The 19341-nt window shown below is 33.8% G+C and overlaps 3 protein-coding genes across 3 annotated transcripts; all 3 read left to right on the plus strand.

Moving 5' to 3' along the window:
* Positions 1-2766: 2766 nt before the first annotated feature.
* Positions 2767-3657, plus strand: LOC137385836 (uncharacterized). Its single transcript, XM_068072410.1, has 4 exons — positions 2767-2876; positions 2988-3122; positions 3373-3483; positions 3566-3657. The coding sequence occupies exons 1-4, from the start codon at positions 2810-2812 to the stop codon at positions 3583-3585; spliced, it is 333 nt and encodes a 110-aa protein (XP_067928511.1). The 5' UTR covers positions 2767-2809; the 3' UTR covers positions 3586-3657.
* Positions 3658-7344: 3687 nt separating this feature from the next.
* LOC137385610 (U8-theraphotoxin-Hhn1d-like) lies at positions 7345-11567 on the plus strand. Its single transcript, XM_068072108.1, has 4 exons — positions 7345-7458; positions 7568-7702; positions 11004-11114; positions 11198-11567. The coding sequence occupies exons 1-4, from the start codon at positions 7392-7394 to the stop codon at positions 11215-11217; spliced, it is 333 nt and encodes a 110-aa protein (XP_067928209.1). The 5' UTR covers positions 7345-7391; the 3' UTR covers positions 11218-11567.
* Positions 11568-16307: 4740 nt separating this feature from the next.
* LOC137385300 (uncharacterized) lies at positions 16308-18677 on the plus strand. Its single transcript, XM_068071740.1, has 4 exons — positions 16308-16457; positions 16568-16690; positions 18327-18437; positions 18521-18677. The coding sequence occupies exons 1-4, from the start codon at positions 16391-16393 to the stop codon at positions 18538-18540; spliced, it is 321 nt and encodes a 106-aa protein (XP_067927841.1). The 5' UTR covers positions 16308-16390; the 3' UTR covers positions 18541-18677.
* The last annotated feature ends 664 nt before the right edge of the window (positions 18678-19341 follow it).

The raw sequence follows: 19341 nt of genomic DNA on the forward strand, positions 1-19341 counted from the left end.
GATAATCGACTGAGCACAGCAAACACGGCATGAATTAAATTCTTTTGCGCTGTTTTTGTTAGTACAATCTATCTTTTGCAGTCAGCAAGGCAACTAAGGCTGTCTATATTTGTGGCTTATGTATGATTAGTAACAAACAGCCACTAAATATATATGCAGTCATTTATCTAATTCTAATACTAAGATGTTTATTGTGTTATGTTTGACTTAAAAAATTGTATATTGGTGTGTACGCTGATGTTTTCTACTCTAAAACTACTTCTACGAGGCTACATTGCTTAACTACCATGTAATGCTGATACTGTAATAAAAGCAACATATATGTTCTTCTGTAACACTGCAAGTCTTTAGTCAGGTTTTGTAACTGAAGGTCTATTCTAGAAACACACCTGTTTGTTCTAGCCTTAGTTTCCGCAACTGTGAAGCTATCTATGCAGATCCCATACTGAGGAAAGCAGCTGAAATTTGGAGCTCACTCTATGCACACCAACAGCATAAAGTAACCATAAAGTAGAGCTTAAATAAACCTCAAACACCTCTTTGACCTTTTGACCTCCTCACAGAGTTTGTGTTCTATAAACTCTATTGACTAACAGCCATATTGAAGGTACTTACATGTATGTTAACTCTAAAGTCACTCCTCTACTTTCTATCACATTTCACTCTGTCTATACTTTCATGATTTGCATATATTTACTGCTACCCAGTTTTTAGTAGCCTGAGTTTGTATATTTAAACCGATTATATCCTATCTATTAAGACATTCTATCATGTTCATAAGAATACCAGTTTACTGCCTGACTCATTCATGTTTGATGGAAATAAACAGCATGAAAGGTTATATTTGTTAAATATCTGACATGAATGAGTAAATACTAGCAGCTGCTCAACAGAGATAAAATGAAACTTTGACTAGTTATTCTATTGTGTGACTCAAGACATTGTTATATTGGTGATATCTGTATACTGCATAAAATCAACCCTATGAGTTGCATTAAGATAAGGAGTTGTAGTGGATCTTGTATTGAGATATTAACTTTACATAACTGTCACTAGAATGGTGGAAGATTTACTAAAGGCTCCATATGTTCAATGCTATACAGTGTCTTTCATGGTATAGTTATCTGATATGGTATAGTTTCACGCTCTCTATAGTTTCATACTGTATGACATGAAACAGAGGCAGCAGCTTCCTGTTAGGCAGCAGTTGATAAACTGATAATATTGTTAAGCATGGCCTTGCTTGCTTTCATTAGCACAGCCTGCTGTATTTGTACATTGTAGAGGTTGTGTACTTACCTATTCTCCTGCTGTGGTTAATAGATATTATTGGTAGACTCAAAACCTACCATATTCCGCAACTAGGCTGACATGCTAAAGTAATATTGTAAAAGAGTGTCTAAAACTCTGTCTAAAACACTGTCTAAAACACTGTCTAAAGCACTGTCTAAAACAATGTCTAAAACACTGTCTAAAACACTGTCTAAAACACTGTCTAAAACACTGTCTAAAACTCTGTCTTAAACCTTGTCTAAAACTCTGTCTAAAACACTGTCTAAAACACTGTCTAAAACACTGTCTAAAACCCTGTCTAAAACACTGTTTAAAACCCTGTTTAAAACACTGTCTAAAACCCTGTCTAAAACACTGTCTAAAACACTGTCTAAAGCACTGTCTAAAACACTGTCTAAAACCCTGTCTAAAACACTGTTTAAAACACTGTCTAAAACACTGTCTGAAACTCTGTCTAAAACACTGTCTAAAACACTGTTTAAAACACTGTCTAAAACACTGTCTGAAACTCTGTCTAAAACACTGTCTAAAACCCTGTCTAAAACACTGTTTAAAACACTGTTTAAAACAATGTCTAAAACCCTGTTTAAAACATGGTCTAAAACACTGTCTAAAACAATGTCTAAAACCCTGTTTAAAACACTGTCTAAAACCCTGTCTAAAACACTGTCTAAAACCCTGTCTAAAACACTGTCTAAAACACTGACCAAAAACTTGCTGAAATGCTAAAAACAGCACAAAATGTAAGTTAGTTATAAACCTATCTATAGTATTATGCCCAGATCTGTAAAAGGGAGCTCAAATATGAAACTTAAATTGGCAAGAGGAGACAATTACAAAAGTGTTCAAAGATAGAGAAGTGCACTAGGACACTATATCAATGTATCAAAGACATTGTTTTTTTGTTTTTAGTCTATCTTTACTTGTTAGAAATATGTTTATTACTTACTAACTATACAAGTTTTAATATTATACGTATGACACAGTATACTATACATCAAAGAGTTGCTTCTTATACATTGTACCGCCTCTTTTCTTCTTAAATTGAATTTAAATCTTGCTGCCACATGCTTCAAAAAACATCAACTTGGAGCACATTTCATATTTCATCATAAAGTTTTGATGTTTTATAATCTGCATAAATCATATCTAGTACTTAAGGAACTATGGGGAAAATAATTATTTTAGTTTAGTATCCTGCAGAGCAAATACCATGAGCAGAATTGCGGTATCTGTATATGTTTTATTTACCATTTAGCGAAAATATTGTGCTGAAGTTTTTCGTGTCATCACCTAATCACCTATATTGATAGGAATACTGTCACCATCTACTTCTGAAGTTCCCTGTGTCATTCTCTGCAATAATTATTTTCTACCAACCAATCAGAAGAAGCTTTCTGTTCAAGTCATGTGTATCCCTCCCAACATTCCTCTTTACAATAAAAGGTTAGTTTTTCTTCATCTGACATTTTCTGCATGTACAACCTGCACCAGTTGAAGTGAGCTCTATGAGAACATGAAGTCAGCAACACTCACAACATCTATTGCTCTTGTTGTACTTATTGCTGCTGTAGTATGTACAGGTAAGATATGTGTGATCTTATTTTAACTTGAAATGATAAGTTTAACAACTCACAAACAAACATCCTTTACAAATACTGATCAACTCATCCAGCTAATGCGTTTTTCTGTAGACACTCGTAGAGGCAGCTGCACCAGGCATGAAGAATGTGATGACTCAGAATGCTGTCTTGCAGAATTCAGACTCAAACGTTCCTTTGTACATTATACATCTAGCACTTGTCAACCACATGGGCTGGATGGTGATGGTGAGAGGATATGCATTATACTTTCAGGAATTTTTATAATTACGGTTGCTGGGTTATATTTTTTCTCTTACCATATTTCACTCTATAGCATAGACTGAGCTCAGCTACTAACATTAAACACATCCTCTTTACTTGTTCCTCTCACTTCAAACAGTCTGAGGCTATATACATCGTCTATAGTAGAAGATTGTCAGACTTGTTGAACACTCATATGGTACAAAAACTATTAAAACTTTCTATGGTGTTTTAGTATGTTTTGCACAAGTATTTGAGCAGAACCCACATCTCTTCGCTTGTCCCTGTCACCAAAACTACGCCTGTTTTAATACTGATGGATTTGAGGTTCAAAATGGACAACGAGGTTAGTGAGTTTTTGCTCATGTAAATTTGCTGCAGTTACTCTAAGCTTGCTGTCTCTCATAGCGACTTTTCTCTTATTACAGGTCGCTGCCAACCACTCTGAAGAAATCATGGAGATGACGAGAGTTGTCACAACCTGACATTAAAGTTACACAATTTGTGCTTCGTAATTCGCTAATCTTCACTGACTTATTAAGTGTTGAAAATTTTGATGTATCAACAATAAACAGCCTTCAGATGAAAAATTTACAATTCACAGCTGGTAACTATTTTTAAGTACTTATAAGAACTTCTCTCCATTTTACATCGACTGCAACTGAAGTAGCAGCTGAACTAGAATATGTTCACCAAGGGTAAAACATATAACCTACAAGAATACAAGCATAAAACTCAAACATTCCAGACACCATTTATCCACTGTTTATACACTCTATAGACTACCTGTAACTGCTGCAATAACTGTTACCTTTACCTCACTATTTAAAAATATAAGAAAAAAGTCTACAGACATCACAATACACGGATAAATGAGAAACAGTAAACTAAACTGAAAAGGACCTTACAACTTGTCAAGGTAAATAGATGGATATTAACCTTATTTACACCAATGCAATGCTGTTTAGAGCAAATTAGACCTTGAGACAAAAACAAAAAATAGTAAAGTAAATGATGTGTATTGAAAGAGAAAGCTCTTTTGCATAACGCTGTTCTATAATGTAAATTGGTAAGGTGTTGGTTTCTGGTATGAGGTGCAGTGGTTTTCTGGGGAAACAGGAATGTAATAGATAGTCAGGCGGATCGGAGATACGATTTGAATATTTAAACAGCAAATATCTAAGAACACATTTAGCTCCTCAGCAATAAGAGCATTTAGACTCTGATCACAACTGTCCATATCAAGGAGCACAACTCTAAAGGATAATTTTTAAAGCGTTATAATTTTTCTTTATCAGTTTTTGATACAAAGGAATACCAGCTTGGAGCAGCGTAAGACAAAATGGACGATATATGATTTTGATAAAAGAGTAATAGGCCTTTGGTTTCACACCTATTTTTCTGATCTGTATTAGAGCATGAGTTGATGGTCTAGTTTTACAGATAATAAAGTCGACATAGCTTGAGAACCATAAATGATTGTCTTTTTGTATGCTCAGAAGCGTGACACTGTCAGAATTTTTCATGTTCACAATATTTGTAGTAATAGGAAAGGCCAGTTTAATATCTAATAACCAATTAAAAGAGCTACAACGATCTCTTGATTGTAACTTGAATAGCATCCAATGTATTGTATAGAAAACCACAGAAGATCACTTATATATTAACATGCCTGTTCCTTTACTTCACAATAAAAGTTACCTACTCAACCAGTTTTACTGTATAACCATAGATTATGGCTACAGTCACATCACACACCCTCAGACAATCATAAGAGTCATATTGCACACCTTCAACATCCAGCAGGTATGATGAAAGTTCAAAAGTGACATCTGACTTTAATAGACTTGGAGTAGTTTATATACCAAAGTACCTTTTACTAGATTATAAGAGGTAATTGAACAATAGACTACTATTACTAGGTCATTACTAACTAATCATGACATGAGATCTAATCATGAGATGTAATCATGAGATGTAACTTTTAATGACTAAAATATTATACGCTCATTCATCAAAACTGAAAAATCTCATCAAATGTACACAACCAGTCTAAGTTTGTAGAACAAAACAATTCATTTTACAAATACATCTAAAACTTGTGATATAATATATAGTTGAATTTGAACCCTAACTATAACCTGTAATATTTGTGTATACAGTTTGTACCAGCAAGTTCTTAGGCTATAACTTGGCTATATTTTGTCATACAAAGGCTAATTTAGCATGATAGAGATCCTGTTAGTTTTGTATATGGTACATATTGTTTGTACTAAGTGAGAGCAGTATGATTATAACATATTGTAGTTATTATCAGAGCTGTTTTACATGAATAAGTTTATATACTCAAGGAGTTGAGAGATCATTTACTGTCCACTGATAATAGTTTCCACTGTTTATAGAGATCATGGTAGTATCATATTTTTGTACCTGTATTTAGATAGCTGTTAAATAAGACTTAACTGCAGCTGTGAAATATCATATTTTGGTTGAAGTTGCTTTCTTTCGCAACATAGTTCCATATTCCTCTAAATATATCAATATTACATTGATGCATCATTATAAGTATTGTAATGGTCTTGTATACTGGTTTAGTATACAAGACCATTACGATACAAGGTGTCAGCCATGAGTTGCTGACACCTCTCTACATGAGGAAGAAATAGTGCTTGACAAGCACTGGCAGGTTGACAGGAGGTTTTGTATAAAACTATGAGCAATTGTCTCTGTCATGTTATGGGTGCCTTATAGCGAGTCAGCTGGCTGTATAGTAGTACCACTAAAACTAGTCAAATAGGTAATGAGTAGATTGCGATAACAATTGTACACCATCATACTGGTTTCTATTTGATAGTACAAATGTATCTTTTTGTTTCTGAATATTAATCTGTTATTGTGAAACTCTCATAGTTTAATTTTTTTGCAAAAAATATTCAGTCTTTTCACTGCATAATACCACAAATCCCTTATTACAAAAGTCTGAGGCAATAAATGATTTTTTGTTTCATAGCTTTGTGTGTTTTTCCAATCATTGCGCAAAATTAATGATAGACTCAGGTTGTACTCTAAATAATAATCATAGAAAAATATCCTATTTAGCCAAGCAAATGGTTGAATCATATGCTGCCTCAGGTGAAGAGCTGAGTGTTCAGCCGGTGTCACAGCTCTGTGCTGTCTTAAATAATTGTATGTGAGCCAGTGACATACAATATAGGCTTAGAGTTGGCAAAAGGAAATGATTCCAAAAGTGTTCGAAGATACTTAAAGAAGTGCACTAGGACACTTTATCAAAGACACTTGATCTATTGTCAGTTATTATCTTTGATCTACCTTTACTGGTAGAACCTGCTGAAATTATGTTATATACTTACTAGTTATACAAGTAATAATATTATACGTATGACACAATATCCTATACATCAAATAGTTGCTTCTTATACATTGTACCACCTCTTTTCTTCTTAAATTGAATTTAAATCTTGCTGCCACATGCTTCAAATAATATCACAACTTATTTTCATATTTCATCTTAAATTTTTGTTGTTTTATAATCTGAATAAACCATACTGGATACTACAAGTAACTCTGAGTAAAATCAGTATTTATTTTAGCCTTGTATTCTGCACAACAAAGACTTTTTGGTGACAAAAGCTTAAGATTTCTGTATCTGTTTACATTTTAGTAACTATTTAGCAAAAATATGTAGTCAATGTTTTTTGTGCCAGTACTTAATCATTGCATGTTAATAGCAAGGGTGTCACTATCTACATGTAAAGATCAGTATGCCACTCACTGTACCAACTATTTACTTCCAACTTATTAGAAGAAACTTAGTGTTTCATAATTCACCAAAGAATTTTGATGTTTCTTATAATCTGAATAAATCATTCTGAATACTGTAACTGTAGGAAAAATAATTATTTTACTCTTTTATCCTGCACAACAAAGACTCTAAACAGGAATGCTGTATCTGTATATGTTTTATTTACAGTTTAGCAAAAATATTTTGGTGATGTTTTTCATGTCAGCACTTAATCACCTATATTAATAGCAATTGTGTCACCATCTACTTCTAAAGATCATTGCATCATTCTCTTCAACAATTTTTTTCTTCAACCAATCAGATGAAGTTTCCTGTGATAAGTCATGCTTATCATCCTTTGATAACCTCTTTACAATAAAAGGTTGGTTTCCATTCGTCTGCCACCTTCTGCATGTACAGCCTGCACCAGTTGATATCAGCTCTATGAGAACATGAAGTCAGCAACACTCACAACATCTATTGCTTTAGTTGTACTTATTGCTGCTGTAGTGTGTACAGGTGAGACATGTGTCATTTTAACTTGAAATGGCAGGTTCAACAACTCACAAACAAACATACTCTACAAAAACTTATAAACTCATCCAGTTAGTGATGTGTTTTTCTGTAGAATTGTCCAGAGGCAGGTGCAACACGAATGCAGATTGTGGCTGTTCGCAATGCTGTGTTGAATTAGTCAGAGGTAAACGCTTTGTCCCGTTTGTTGGAGCTGGAGTATGTCGACCACTCGGACAAGATGGTGATTGTGAGTAGATATGCTTTATAGCTTTATGAATTTTTATAATTACCTTCACTCTATCAAGCACTACCTTCACTCTATCAAGCACTACCTTCACTCTATCAAGCACTACCTTCACTCTATCAAGCACTACCTTCACTCTATCAAGCACTACCTTCACTCTATCAAGCACTACCTTCACTCTATCAAACACTACCTTCACTCTATCAAGCACTACCTTCACTCTATCAAGCACTACCTTCACTCTATCAAGCACTACCTTCACTCTATCAAGCACTACCTTCACTCTATCAAGCACTACCTTCACTCTATCAAGCACTACCTTCACTCTATCAAACACTACCTTCACTCTATCAAGCACTACCTCCACTCTATCAAGCACTACCTTCACTCTATCAAGCACTACCTTCACTCTATCAAGCACTACCTTCACTCTATCAAACACTACCTTCACTCTATCAAGCACTACCTTTACTCTATCAAGCACTACCTTCACTCTATCAAACACTACCTTCACTCTATTAAGCACTACCTTCACTCTATCAAGCACTACCTTCACTCTATCAAACACTACCTTCACTCTATCAAGCAGTACCTTCACTCTATCAAGCACTACCTTCATTCTATCATATATTATCTATTACAATCACATATATGTAGGTCTGTTTTCATATAGCTGAATGCTAAAAGTCAGCCCGATGTAAATATAGAAAACAGGCTATAAATACAGAAACTCAAGTTATAGTTCACACTAAGACCAAATGAGTGCTGAAGTATTGTTTTATACAGCTATATGTGTAATGTGTATAATAGTTACTATATAACCCATACATCTGCATATCTATATACATATGTCTCAAAGTTTGTGTGTCGTTCCAGCTCTGGCTATTAAAACCTTAGAATAAAGCATTCGGATCGCAAAATATTTGATCTTGAACCTTTCAGTTCACCATTCTGACACCTTACCAACTCCACCACACAAGCTTGATACCTTAAAGCAATATATGTCGCTATATGAGAGCAAATACGCCAACTCTTTTGGTCACGACGCAAAGTTATGGCGTAACGTCACAGGGAAAGGGGTAGCTCTTATTAGTAAGCTTACTCAAATTATACTTTGGAAAGATACTAGGCTAATAGCATGGGGCAGGCAACTCTCATTACTTCTCATTGCTTATAAGCTTTTTTTTAATACACGAGCAATGCCGGGTAGCACAGCTAGTATAATTATATGGTGAAGCAATATATAATTTAGTTGCAATAAATGTAGCTATGAAATACAATAAGATACTATAACTTAACTAGTAATGATGCAGTCACATATTAATATGGTACTAAAAGGTATAGTGCTCTCTAGTTACTTGAGCAATACACAATGACTAAGAAAACAGTTATGCTTATCTGTTAGTCTGTTGTCTATCTTCAGGAGGGTCATTTTATGTGTAGGCATATATAAACTGTATACATATATAGATAGGGTATATATATATATATACTGTACATTTGTTTATGTATATGCGTATGTACATGTGTATGTATATGTTTATATATATATACATATGTCTATATATTATATTTATATATTATCCCACGACCAAACAAGTGCGAAGCGATTGATTGGGAGATTTATGATAAATGCACATGTGCACACAACTCCCGAAAAATTATCCGTTAACGGCCGTCACCAAACCCTTGCAACGAAATCCTATCAACAAATTTAACTATTTTTCAGTAAATTCGTTCAAGTATAATAATGATACAAAACGCATGTAAACATATTTAAATATGTTACCAAGCCTTTGAAAGGTTACCGCAAATTCCTAAAACTAACCCATCTGATCGGATTATACATAAATAGACAGATTAATTTGGACGAAAATCGCCACCAAACGCTTGAAAAGCTTGGTTTAATAAAGGTTAAGACTGGAAATTGAAACGCCGAGCGACAGAGAATAGAATGATAAAGTCTTGCGCATTTCACGAAAAAATAACGTGCACTTTTCACCAGTCTATAGCATTGTCGAATTGCCGAAGGTTTCGGCAATTAACATAGGAGTACAGAAATCGTTTCATTTTTGCCGATTTAAATTTTTTCATTTTCATTTTCATTTGCAGGCACATTTGAATACTTTCGTATTCTAACTGATGTCCAACGCAGTGTAAGTAAAGCAAATGACGATGATATTTTTTTAACGGTTCTTATGAGATTATTACAATAATTAATTATAAGTTTGGATAACTACAGAACAATGATTACGTAGTACAGATTTTCTAAAAATCTAACGCAGTGTAAGTAAAGGAATGACGATGATATTTTTTCTAACGGTTCTAATGAGATTATTACAATAATTAATTATAAGTTTGGATGACTACAGAACAATGACTACGTAGTACAGATTTTCTAAAAATCTATATAAATATCACAACTTCGTGATATTGTTAGCTATGACGTTTTGAAATGTAAACAAAATTGTGCATTGATTTTATATTATTACTATATTAATAATATTGGTTATTCTAATAATATCAGTGCATTTTACTTCTAATATTGGCCAATATTGCATTTCTCCTATTGCAGGGGAGAGATATAAACATATAATCTTTTCTTTTCATTATTGCTATTTGTTGTATATAATAACACCCACACCCAGTACATTACAGCTATCATTGCAGTTATCCTATTTGACTGCTAATATTGCATTTCTCAACCGTCAGTACCCTTTCTTTTTTCCAATATCACTTTGGTCGTGGGCTGTATGACAGTGGAATTTCTAGTATATATATATATTATATATATAACTGGGCGCAATTCCTAGGTCTCTGGTAGAAGACCCGAGTTAGAGCAGAAATTACCACCCACATGGGTTAACCGGGGTGAGGAAACAATTTATATATATATTGTATATATATATTGTATATATATATTGTATATTTGTATAGGCATATAAACTATTTACAAAGCTTTGCTGAATTCTTCAGAAGTCAACCGCACATTCTCACTTTTTGTAACCGGTATATGTTGATCACTCAGATAGGATGGTGAGAGGATATGCATTATACTTTTAGGAACTTTTATAATTACCGTTGCTTGGGTATATTTTTTCTATTTCCATATTTCACTCTATATTATAGACTGAGTTCAGCTACTAACACTGAACACATCCTCTTTACTTGTTCCTCTCACTTCAAACAGTCTGAGGCTATATACAACGTCTATACGTAAACACTGTCAGACTTGTTGGTCACTCATATTATACAGAAATCAGCTATGTCAAAAATTGTTTTAATACTTTCCGTTTTGTTTCAGTATGCTATAACCGAGAGCCTGAGCAAAACCCACATGTCAATGCTTGTCCCTGTCACCACAGCTACAAATGTATTGGTACCGGTCGTCTTGAGTATCATTCTGGAATTTGGGGTTGGTGTGTTTTCTGCTTGTGTAAATTTGTTGCAGTCACTCTGAGCTTGCTGTCTCTCATAGCCTTCCTTATCTCATTACAGGTCATTGCCAACCACTTTGAAAAAGTCATAGAGACGATGAGAGTTGTCACAACCTGACATTAATGTAACAAGTTATCTTCGCTGACTGGTTAGCTGCTGAATATTTCTGTACATCCATAATAAACAACCTTCAAATAAAGACTTTATGAATCACAGCTAGTAATAACCTTCTTTTGAGTACTTGCCGGAAAATTCCCTAAAATTCCTTTCAAAAGAACTTCTCTCTGTATTACATCTTCTGCAATTGAAGTAGCAGTTGAACTGGAATATGTACATCATGGCCAAAGAATATAAGCTATACAAGCCACACATTCCAGACACCATTTATCCACTGTTTGTACACTTCGTAGACAACCTGCAACTGCTGACATAACCGCTAATATTTTTTAATATCTTAATAGCCCAAGAAAGAAGTCTACAGACATTACCATAAAATGATAAATCAGAAACACAAAAACTACACTTCACTTAACAACCGGTCAAAATAAATGATGTTTTTAATTTCTAAGAACCAACTAAAAGAGCTACAACGATCTCTTGATTGTAACTTGAAGCTCATCCAATGTATTGTATAGAAGACCACAGAAGATTGCTTGTATATCAACATGCTTGTTCTTTTACTTCACAATAAAAGTTCCCTACTCAACCAGTTTTACTGTATAACCATAGAAAATGCCTCTGGTCGCATCACACACCCTCAGACAATCATGTGAGTCATATTGGACACCTTTGACATCCAGCAGGTATGATGAAAGTCCCACAGTGACATCTGACTTTAATAGACTTAAAGTAGTTTATATACCAAAGCACATTTTACTAGATTATAAGAGGTAATTGAAACTAATCATGACATGAGATCTAATCATGAGATGTAATTTTTAATGACTAAAATATTATTCGCTCATTCAAAACTGAAAAATTTCATCAGATGTACACAACCAGTCGAAGTTTGTAGAACAAAAAATTCATTTTACAAATACATCTAAAATTTGTGATATAATATAGTTGAATTTGAACTCGAACTAAAACCTGTAATATTTGTAGATACAGTTTGTACCAGCCAGTTCTTAGGCTATAGCTTGGCTATATTTTGTCATACAAGGGCTGATTTAGCATGATAGAGATCCTGTTAGTTTTGTATCTGGTACATATTGTTTGTACTAAGCGAGAGCAGTATGATTATAACATATGATAGTTATTATCAGAGCTGTTTCACATGCATAAGTTTATATAGTCAAGGAGTTGAGAGATCATTTACTGTCCAACAGTTACACTGATAAGAGTTTCAACTGTTTATAGAGATCATAGATGTGTCATATTTTCCAATCTGCCTTTGGATAGCTGTTAAATAAGACTTAATCATCGCTGTACAATACCATATTTTGGATGGAGTTGCATTCTTTTGTAATCTAGTTCCAAATTCTTCTAAACATATCATTATTACACAGATGCATAACTATAAGGATTGTCATGATCTTATATTTTGTTTGTTTGTTTGTTTATTTCATCAATAGAAAAACAGAACAAAAAATGAAGTAATAAACACATCACATGGTTGTCAACATAAGAGTGTATAATTAATTTCTAATAATAAACAATAAATATAACAACACAAAGGAGGTGATGATGAGGCCTATATGCAACGGCCAACCAATCAAGACAAGGCCCAGTTAGACGATAGCAGAAAAAAAAATAGACTCTCACTCCAGAAGATGAACTCTTAGACTTTTTTTTAATTCGGAAATAGTCCTATGTTTTTTAACATATATAAGTAGTTGGTTCCATAGCACCGATTCTTGGTATGTTGTTTTTTGATAACTGGCAGCGGAGCTAGATGGTAGAATGGGTAAATTTATAAAACTTTGTCTGGTAATTTTTGCAGGCACAATGTTTTGAAGATAATCTTGAAATGTTAGAAAAGCACGAAGCAAAGTACGATATTTATATAATCGAAAAATGTCAAAAAGTTTCAAGGTTTGGAAAAGCTCTTTAGTAGGATATAGAAAATCTATTTTACAAATAATACGAACCTAGCCTTTTTTGAAAAAGAAATAAAGGATTCAAGTACACAACTGGAGCATTTCCCCACACTTCAACACAGTAAATTAGTTTGGAGTTTACATAAGAGATGTAAATCAGTAGTATTCAGGAAGACAATGGGACCATCTAAACAATACCCTGAAATAGGACGTAATTTTAAATAAAATAATAATAAAATAAATGTGATATATAATCTAAATATATAATTGAATAAATATGGTGCCAATTTAAGTGTTTATCTAACCTTATTCCTAAAACTTTAATAGTATCAGATTTAGAGATAATTTGTGAGTTTATGTTAAGGATTTTATCAGTAAAATTAAATTTATTGTGGGGGTTTTGCAAAACAACGTATTGGGTTTTTTCTATGTTAATAGTCAATTTGTTTGAGGTACACCAAGTATATAAACTTTGAAGGTCATTGTTTAGATCATTGAAAATTATATATACATGTATGCTATATATTATGCTAAATTATATATACATGTATGCTATATATTATGCTAAATTATATATACATGTATGCTATATATTATGCTAAATTATATATACATGTATGCTATATATTATGCTAAATTATACTATATATGCTGGTTTAGTTACAGCAATGAATAGCTGACACATCTCTACACGAGGAAGAAATAGTCCTTGACAAACACTGACAGGTTGACAGGAGGTTCTGTATAAAACTATGAGCAATTGTGTCTGTCATGTTGGGGGTACCTTATAGTGAGTCAGCTGGCTGTATATAGTAGTGCCACTAAAACTAGTCAAGCAATAAATGAGTAGATTGTGCTAACCACTGTACACCATCATACTGGTCTCTATTTGATGGTACAAATTCATCTTCTTTTCCCTAAATATTAGTTTATTGTTGTGAAACTCTCATAGTTTATATCTTTTGCAGAAAATATTCAGTCTTTGTACTACATAATACCACAAATCCCTTATTACAAAAGTCTGAGGCAAAATTTTTTTTGTTTCAGAACTTTGTGTGTTTTTCCAATCATTGCGCAAAATTAATGACATACTCAGATTGTACTCGAAATATTAATCATAGAAAAATATCCTATTTAGCCAAGCAAATCATTGTCTCATATGCTGCTTTACTTGAAGAGCTGAGTGTTCACCTGGTGCCACAGCTCTGTGCTGTCTTAAATAGTTGTATGTGAGCCAGCGACATACAGATATGTATGTATTAAAAAGCGCTAATATAGGCTTAGAGTTGGCAAAAGAAGATGATTCCAAAAGTGTTTAGAGTTACTTAAAGGTTTACTTGCAACAAAATTTACATTACAGTTATTTGGTATCAAAAGATTCACCATGTCTTACTCTGCTGTGTTGTAGGTGCAAAATATGTGGAAATGTGATTAAACGCTCTTAAAAGCTAAAAAACGAACAGTTAATCGACACCATCACAAAACCGCCATAGATTAGAATCTCTTTCCAAAACGGCTCAAGTGGGACATAGATAAACGAGATGGCTTCTGTTTACACTTTCATGCAACCTCATTCGTCGAAATATTTTCGCAAATATACTTCAGGCATTCAATCAAACCATGTCTATTGTTGTTACGCGTCTATTTCATCGACATTGTAACGCTGTCACCTTCAGCACTGATATCTTGTTACCTACCATGAAAATTCGTTAAATTTTTTAACCTTAGCTCGAAGGAGTATATATCATTGTCTGATAAACATGACGAGCCTGTTGGTCAACAGCGATAATCGAAAAATGCTGCAGAAATTATTCGCGCTGTATGGCAAGAAGTATGGGTCACATGATCAGGTTACGACTAGATGAATAGACCAAGCTGAAATAAAACTGTAAAGTAGCGAGCATCTATATTTGATACGGGACTAGTGCTACGAGTTGTTTTATATTGAGCCTTTTATTGGCCTTTAATTTCACGTGAGACTTCATGTGTCAAAACAATAACCAAATGGATTAATTACGTCGAAGAAATAAACTGATTCCGATCTACAGCGGTTTCGTGATGGCGGCGATTAACTGTTCATTTTTGAGCTTTTAAGAGCTTGTAATCACATTTCCACATATTTTGCACCTACAACACAGCAGAGGAAGACATGGTGAATCTTTTAATACCAAATAACTGTAATGGGAATTTTGTTGCAAGTCAACCTTTAAAGAAGTGCACTAGGACACTTTGTCAAAGACACTTGATCTATTGTCAGTTATTATCTTTGATCTACCTTTACTGGTAGACCCTGCTGAAATTATGTTATATACATGTACTTACTAGTTATACAAGTAATAATATCATGCGTATGACACAATATCCTATACATCAAATAGTTGCTTCTTATACATTGTACCACCTCTTTTCTTCTTAAATTGAATTTAAACCTTGCTGCCACATGCTTCAAATAATATCACAACTTATTTGCACGTTTCATTTTTCATCTTAAATTTTTGTTGTTTTATAATCTGAATAAACCATACTGGATACTACAAGTAACTCTGAGTAAAATCAGTATTTATTTTAGCCTTGTATCCTGCACAACAAAGACTTTTTGGTGACAAAAGCTTAAGATTTCTGTATCTGTTTACATTTAAGTAACTATTTAGCAAAAATATTTTGCCAATGCTTTTTGTGCCAGTACTTAATCATTGCATGTTAATAGCAAGGGTGTCACTATCTACATGTAAAGATCAGTATGCCATTCACTGCACCAACTATTTACTTCCAACTTATTAGAAGAAACTTAGTGTTTCATAATTCCCCAAAGAATTTTTATGCTTCTTATAATCTGAATAAATCATTCTGAATACTGTAACTGTAGAAAAAATTATTAATTATTTTGCTCTTTTATCCTGCACAACAAAGACTAAACAGGATTTCTGTATCTGTATATGTTTTATTTACAGTTTAGCAAAAACATTTTGGTGATGTTTTTATGTCAGCACTTAATCACCTATATTAATAGCAATTGTGTCACCATCTACTTCTAAAGATCATTGCATCATTCTCTTCAACCATTAATTTTTTTCAACCAATCAGATGAAGCTTCCTGTGATAAGTCATGCTTATCATCCTTTGATAACCTCTTTATAATAAAAGGTTGGTTTCCATTTGTCTGCCACCTTCTGCATGTACAACCTGCACCAGTTGACATCAGCTCTACGAGAACATGAAGTCAGCAACACTCACAACATCTATTGCTCTTGTTGTACTTATTGCTGCTGTAGTATGTACAGGTAAGACATGTGTGATCTTAATTTAACTTGAAATGATAAGTTCAACAACTCACAAACAAACATCCTTTACAAATACGGATCAACTCATCCAGCTAATGCGTTTTTTGTAGACGCGCTTGTAGTCAGATGCAACACGGATGCAGATTGTGGCTGTTCAGAATGCTGTATGGAAATCGTCATTGGCCCAATTCGTGCAGCTAAAGTATGTCAACCACTCGGACAAGATGGTGATAGTGAGTAAATACGCTTCATAGTTTTATGAACTTTTATAATTACCTTCACTCTATCAAGCACTAATTTCACTCTATCAAGCACTACCTTCACTCTATCAAATGCTACCTTCACTCTATCAAGCACTACCTTCACTCTATCAAGTGCTACCTTCACTCTATCAAGCACTACCTTCACTCTATCAAGCACTACCTTCACTCTATAAAGCACTACCTTCACTCTATCAAGCACTACCTTCACTCTATCAAGCACTACCTTCACTCTATCAAGCACGACCTTCACTCTATCAAGCACTACCTTCACGCTATCAAGCACTACCTTCACTCTATCAAGCACTACCTTCACTCTATCAAGCACTACCTTCACTCTATCAAGTACTACCTTCACTCTATCAAGCACTACCTTCACTCTATCAAGCACTACCTTCACTCTATAAAGCACTACCTTCACTCTATCAAGCACTACCTTCACTCTATAAAGCACTACCTTCACTCTATCAAGCACTACCTTCACTCTATCAAGCACTACCTTCACTCTATCAAGCACGACCTTCACTCTATCAAGCACTACCTTCACGCTATCAAGCACTACCTTCACTCTATCAAGCACTACCTTCACTCTATCAAGCACTACCTTCACTCTATCAAGCACTACCTTCACTCTATCAAGCACTACCTTTACTCTATCAAGCACTACCTTCACTCTATCAAGCACTACCTTCACTCTAATATATTGTTTATTACAATTACATATATGTAGGTCTGTTTTCATATAGCTGAATGCTAAAAGTCAGCCCGATGTAAATATAGAAAGCAGGCTATAAAAACAGAAACTCAGGTTATGGTTCTCACTGAGATCAAATGAGTGTTGAAGTATTGTTTTATACAACTATATGTGTATAATAGTTACTATATAATCCATATATCTGCATATATATTTATATGGTAAAGTAATACAAAATTTAGTTGCAATAAATGTAGATATGAAATACAATAAGATACTATAACTTAATTAGTAATGATGCAGTCACATGTTAATATGGTACTAAAAGGTAAAGTGCTCTCTAGTTACTCGAGCAATATACGATGAATAAGAAACCAGTTATACTTATCTGTTAGTCTGTTGTCTATCTTCAGGAGGGTCATTTCATGTGTAAGTATATATATAAATACTGTACATTGTTTTATATATATGCGAATGTAAATGTGTATGTACATGTATATATATATATGTATATTAATTTATAAACATATGTATATATTTGTATAAGCATATAAACTATTTACAATGTTTTGTTGAATTCTTCAGAAGTCAACCACTCATTCTCACTTTTTGTAACTGGACTATGTTAATCACTCAGATGGGATGATAAGAGGATATGCTTCATATTCTTGAAAATTTTATAATTATTGTTGCTGGATCATATTTTTTCTATTACCATATTTCACTCTATATTATAGACTGAGCTCAGCTACTAACACGGAACACATCCTCTTTACTTGTTGCTCTCACTTCAAACAGTCTGAGGCTATATACAACGTCTATAATACATAAACACTGTCAGACATGTTGGACACTCGTATTATACAGAAATCAGCTATGACAAAAATTGTTTTAATATTTTCTGTTTCGTTTTAGTCTGCTATGAGCGAGAGACTGAGCAAAACCCACATGTCAATTCTTGTCCCTGTCACCACAGCTACAAATGCATTGGTGCCGGTCATCTTGATGTTATTTCTGGAATTTGGGGTTAGTGTGTTTTCTGCTTGTGTAAATTTGCTGCAGTTACTCTGAGCTTGCTGTCTCTCATAGCCTTCCTTATCTCATTACAGGTCATTGTCAACCACTCTGAAAAAGTCATGGAGATGATGAGAGTTGTTCCAGCATGACATTATTGTAACAAGTTATTTTCGCTGACTGGTTAGCTGCTGAATATTTCTGTACATCAATAATAAAACCTACCTTCAAATAAAGACTTTATGAATCACAGCTAGTAATAACCTTCTTTCGAGTACTTGCTGGAACATTCCCTAAGATTCCTTTCAAAAGAACTTCTCTCCATTTTACATCTTCTGCAATTGAAGTAGCAGTTGAACTAGAATATGTTCATCATGGCCAAAGAATATAAGCTATACAAGCCACACATTCGAGACACCATTTATCCAATGTTTGTACACTTCATAGACAACCTGCAACTGCTGCCATAACCGCTAATATTTTTTAATACCCTAATAGCCCAAGAAAGAAGTCTACAGACATTACCATAAAATCATAAATCAGAAACACAAAAACTACACTGCACTCAACAACCGGTCAAAATAAATGATGTTTTTAATATCTAAGAACCAATAAAAAGAGTTACTCTGATCTCTTGATTGTAACTTGAAGATCATCCAATGTATTGTATAGAAAACCACAGAAGATTACTTGTATATCAACATGATTGTTCCTTTACTTCACAATAAAAGTACCCTACCCAACCAGTCTTACTGTATAACCATAGATTATGGCTACAGTCACATCACACACCCTCAGACAATCATGTGAGTCATATTGGACACCTTTGACATCCAGCAGGTATGATGAAAGTCCAACAGTGACATCTGACTTTAATAGACTTGAAGTAGTTTATATACCAAAGTACCTTTTACTA

Source organism: Watersipora subatra, chromosome 1, assembly GCF_963576615.1.
Source record: "Watersipora subatra chromosome 1, tzWatSuba1.1, whole genome shotgun sequence".
NCBI classification, from domain to species: domain Eukaryota; kingdom Metazoa; phylum Bryozoa; class Gymnolaemata; order Cheilostomatida; family Watersiporidae; genus Watersipora; species Watersipora subatra.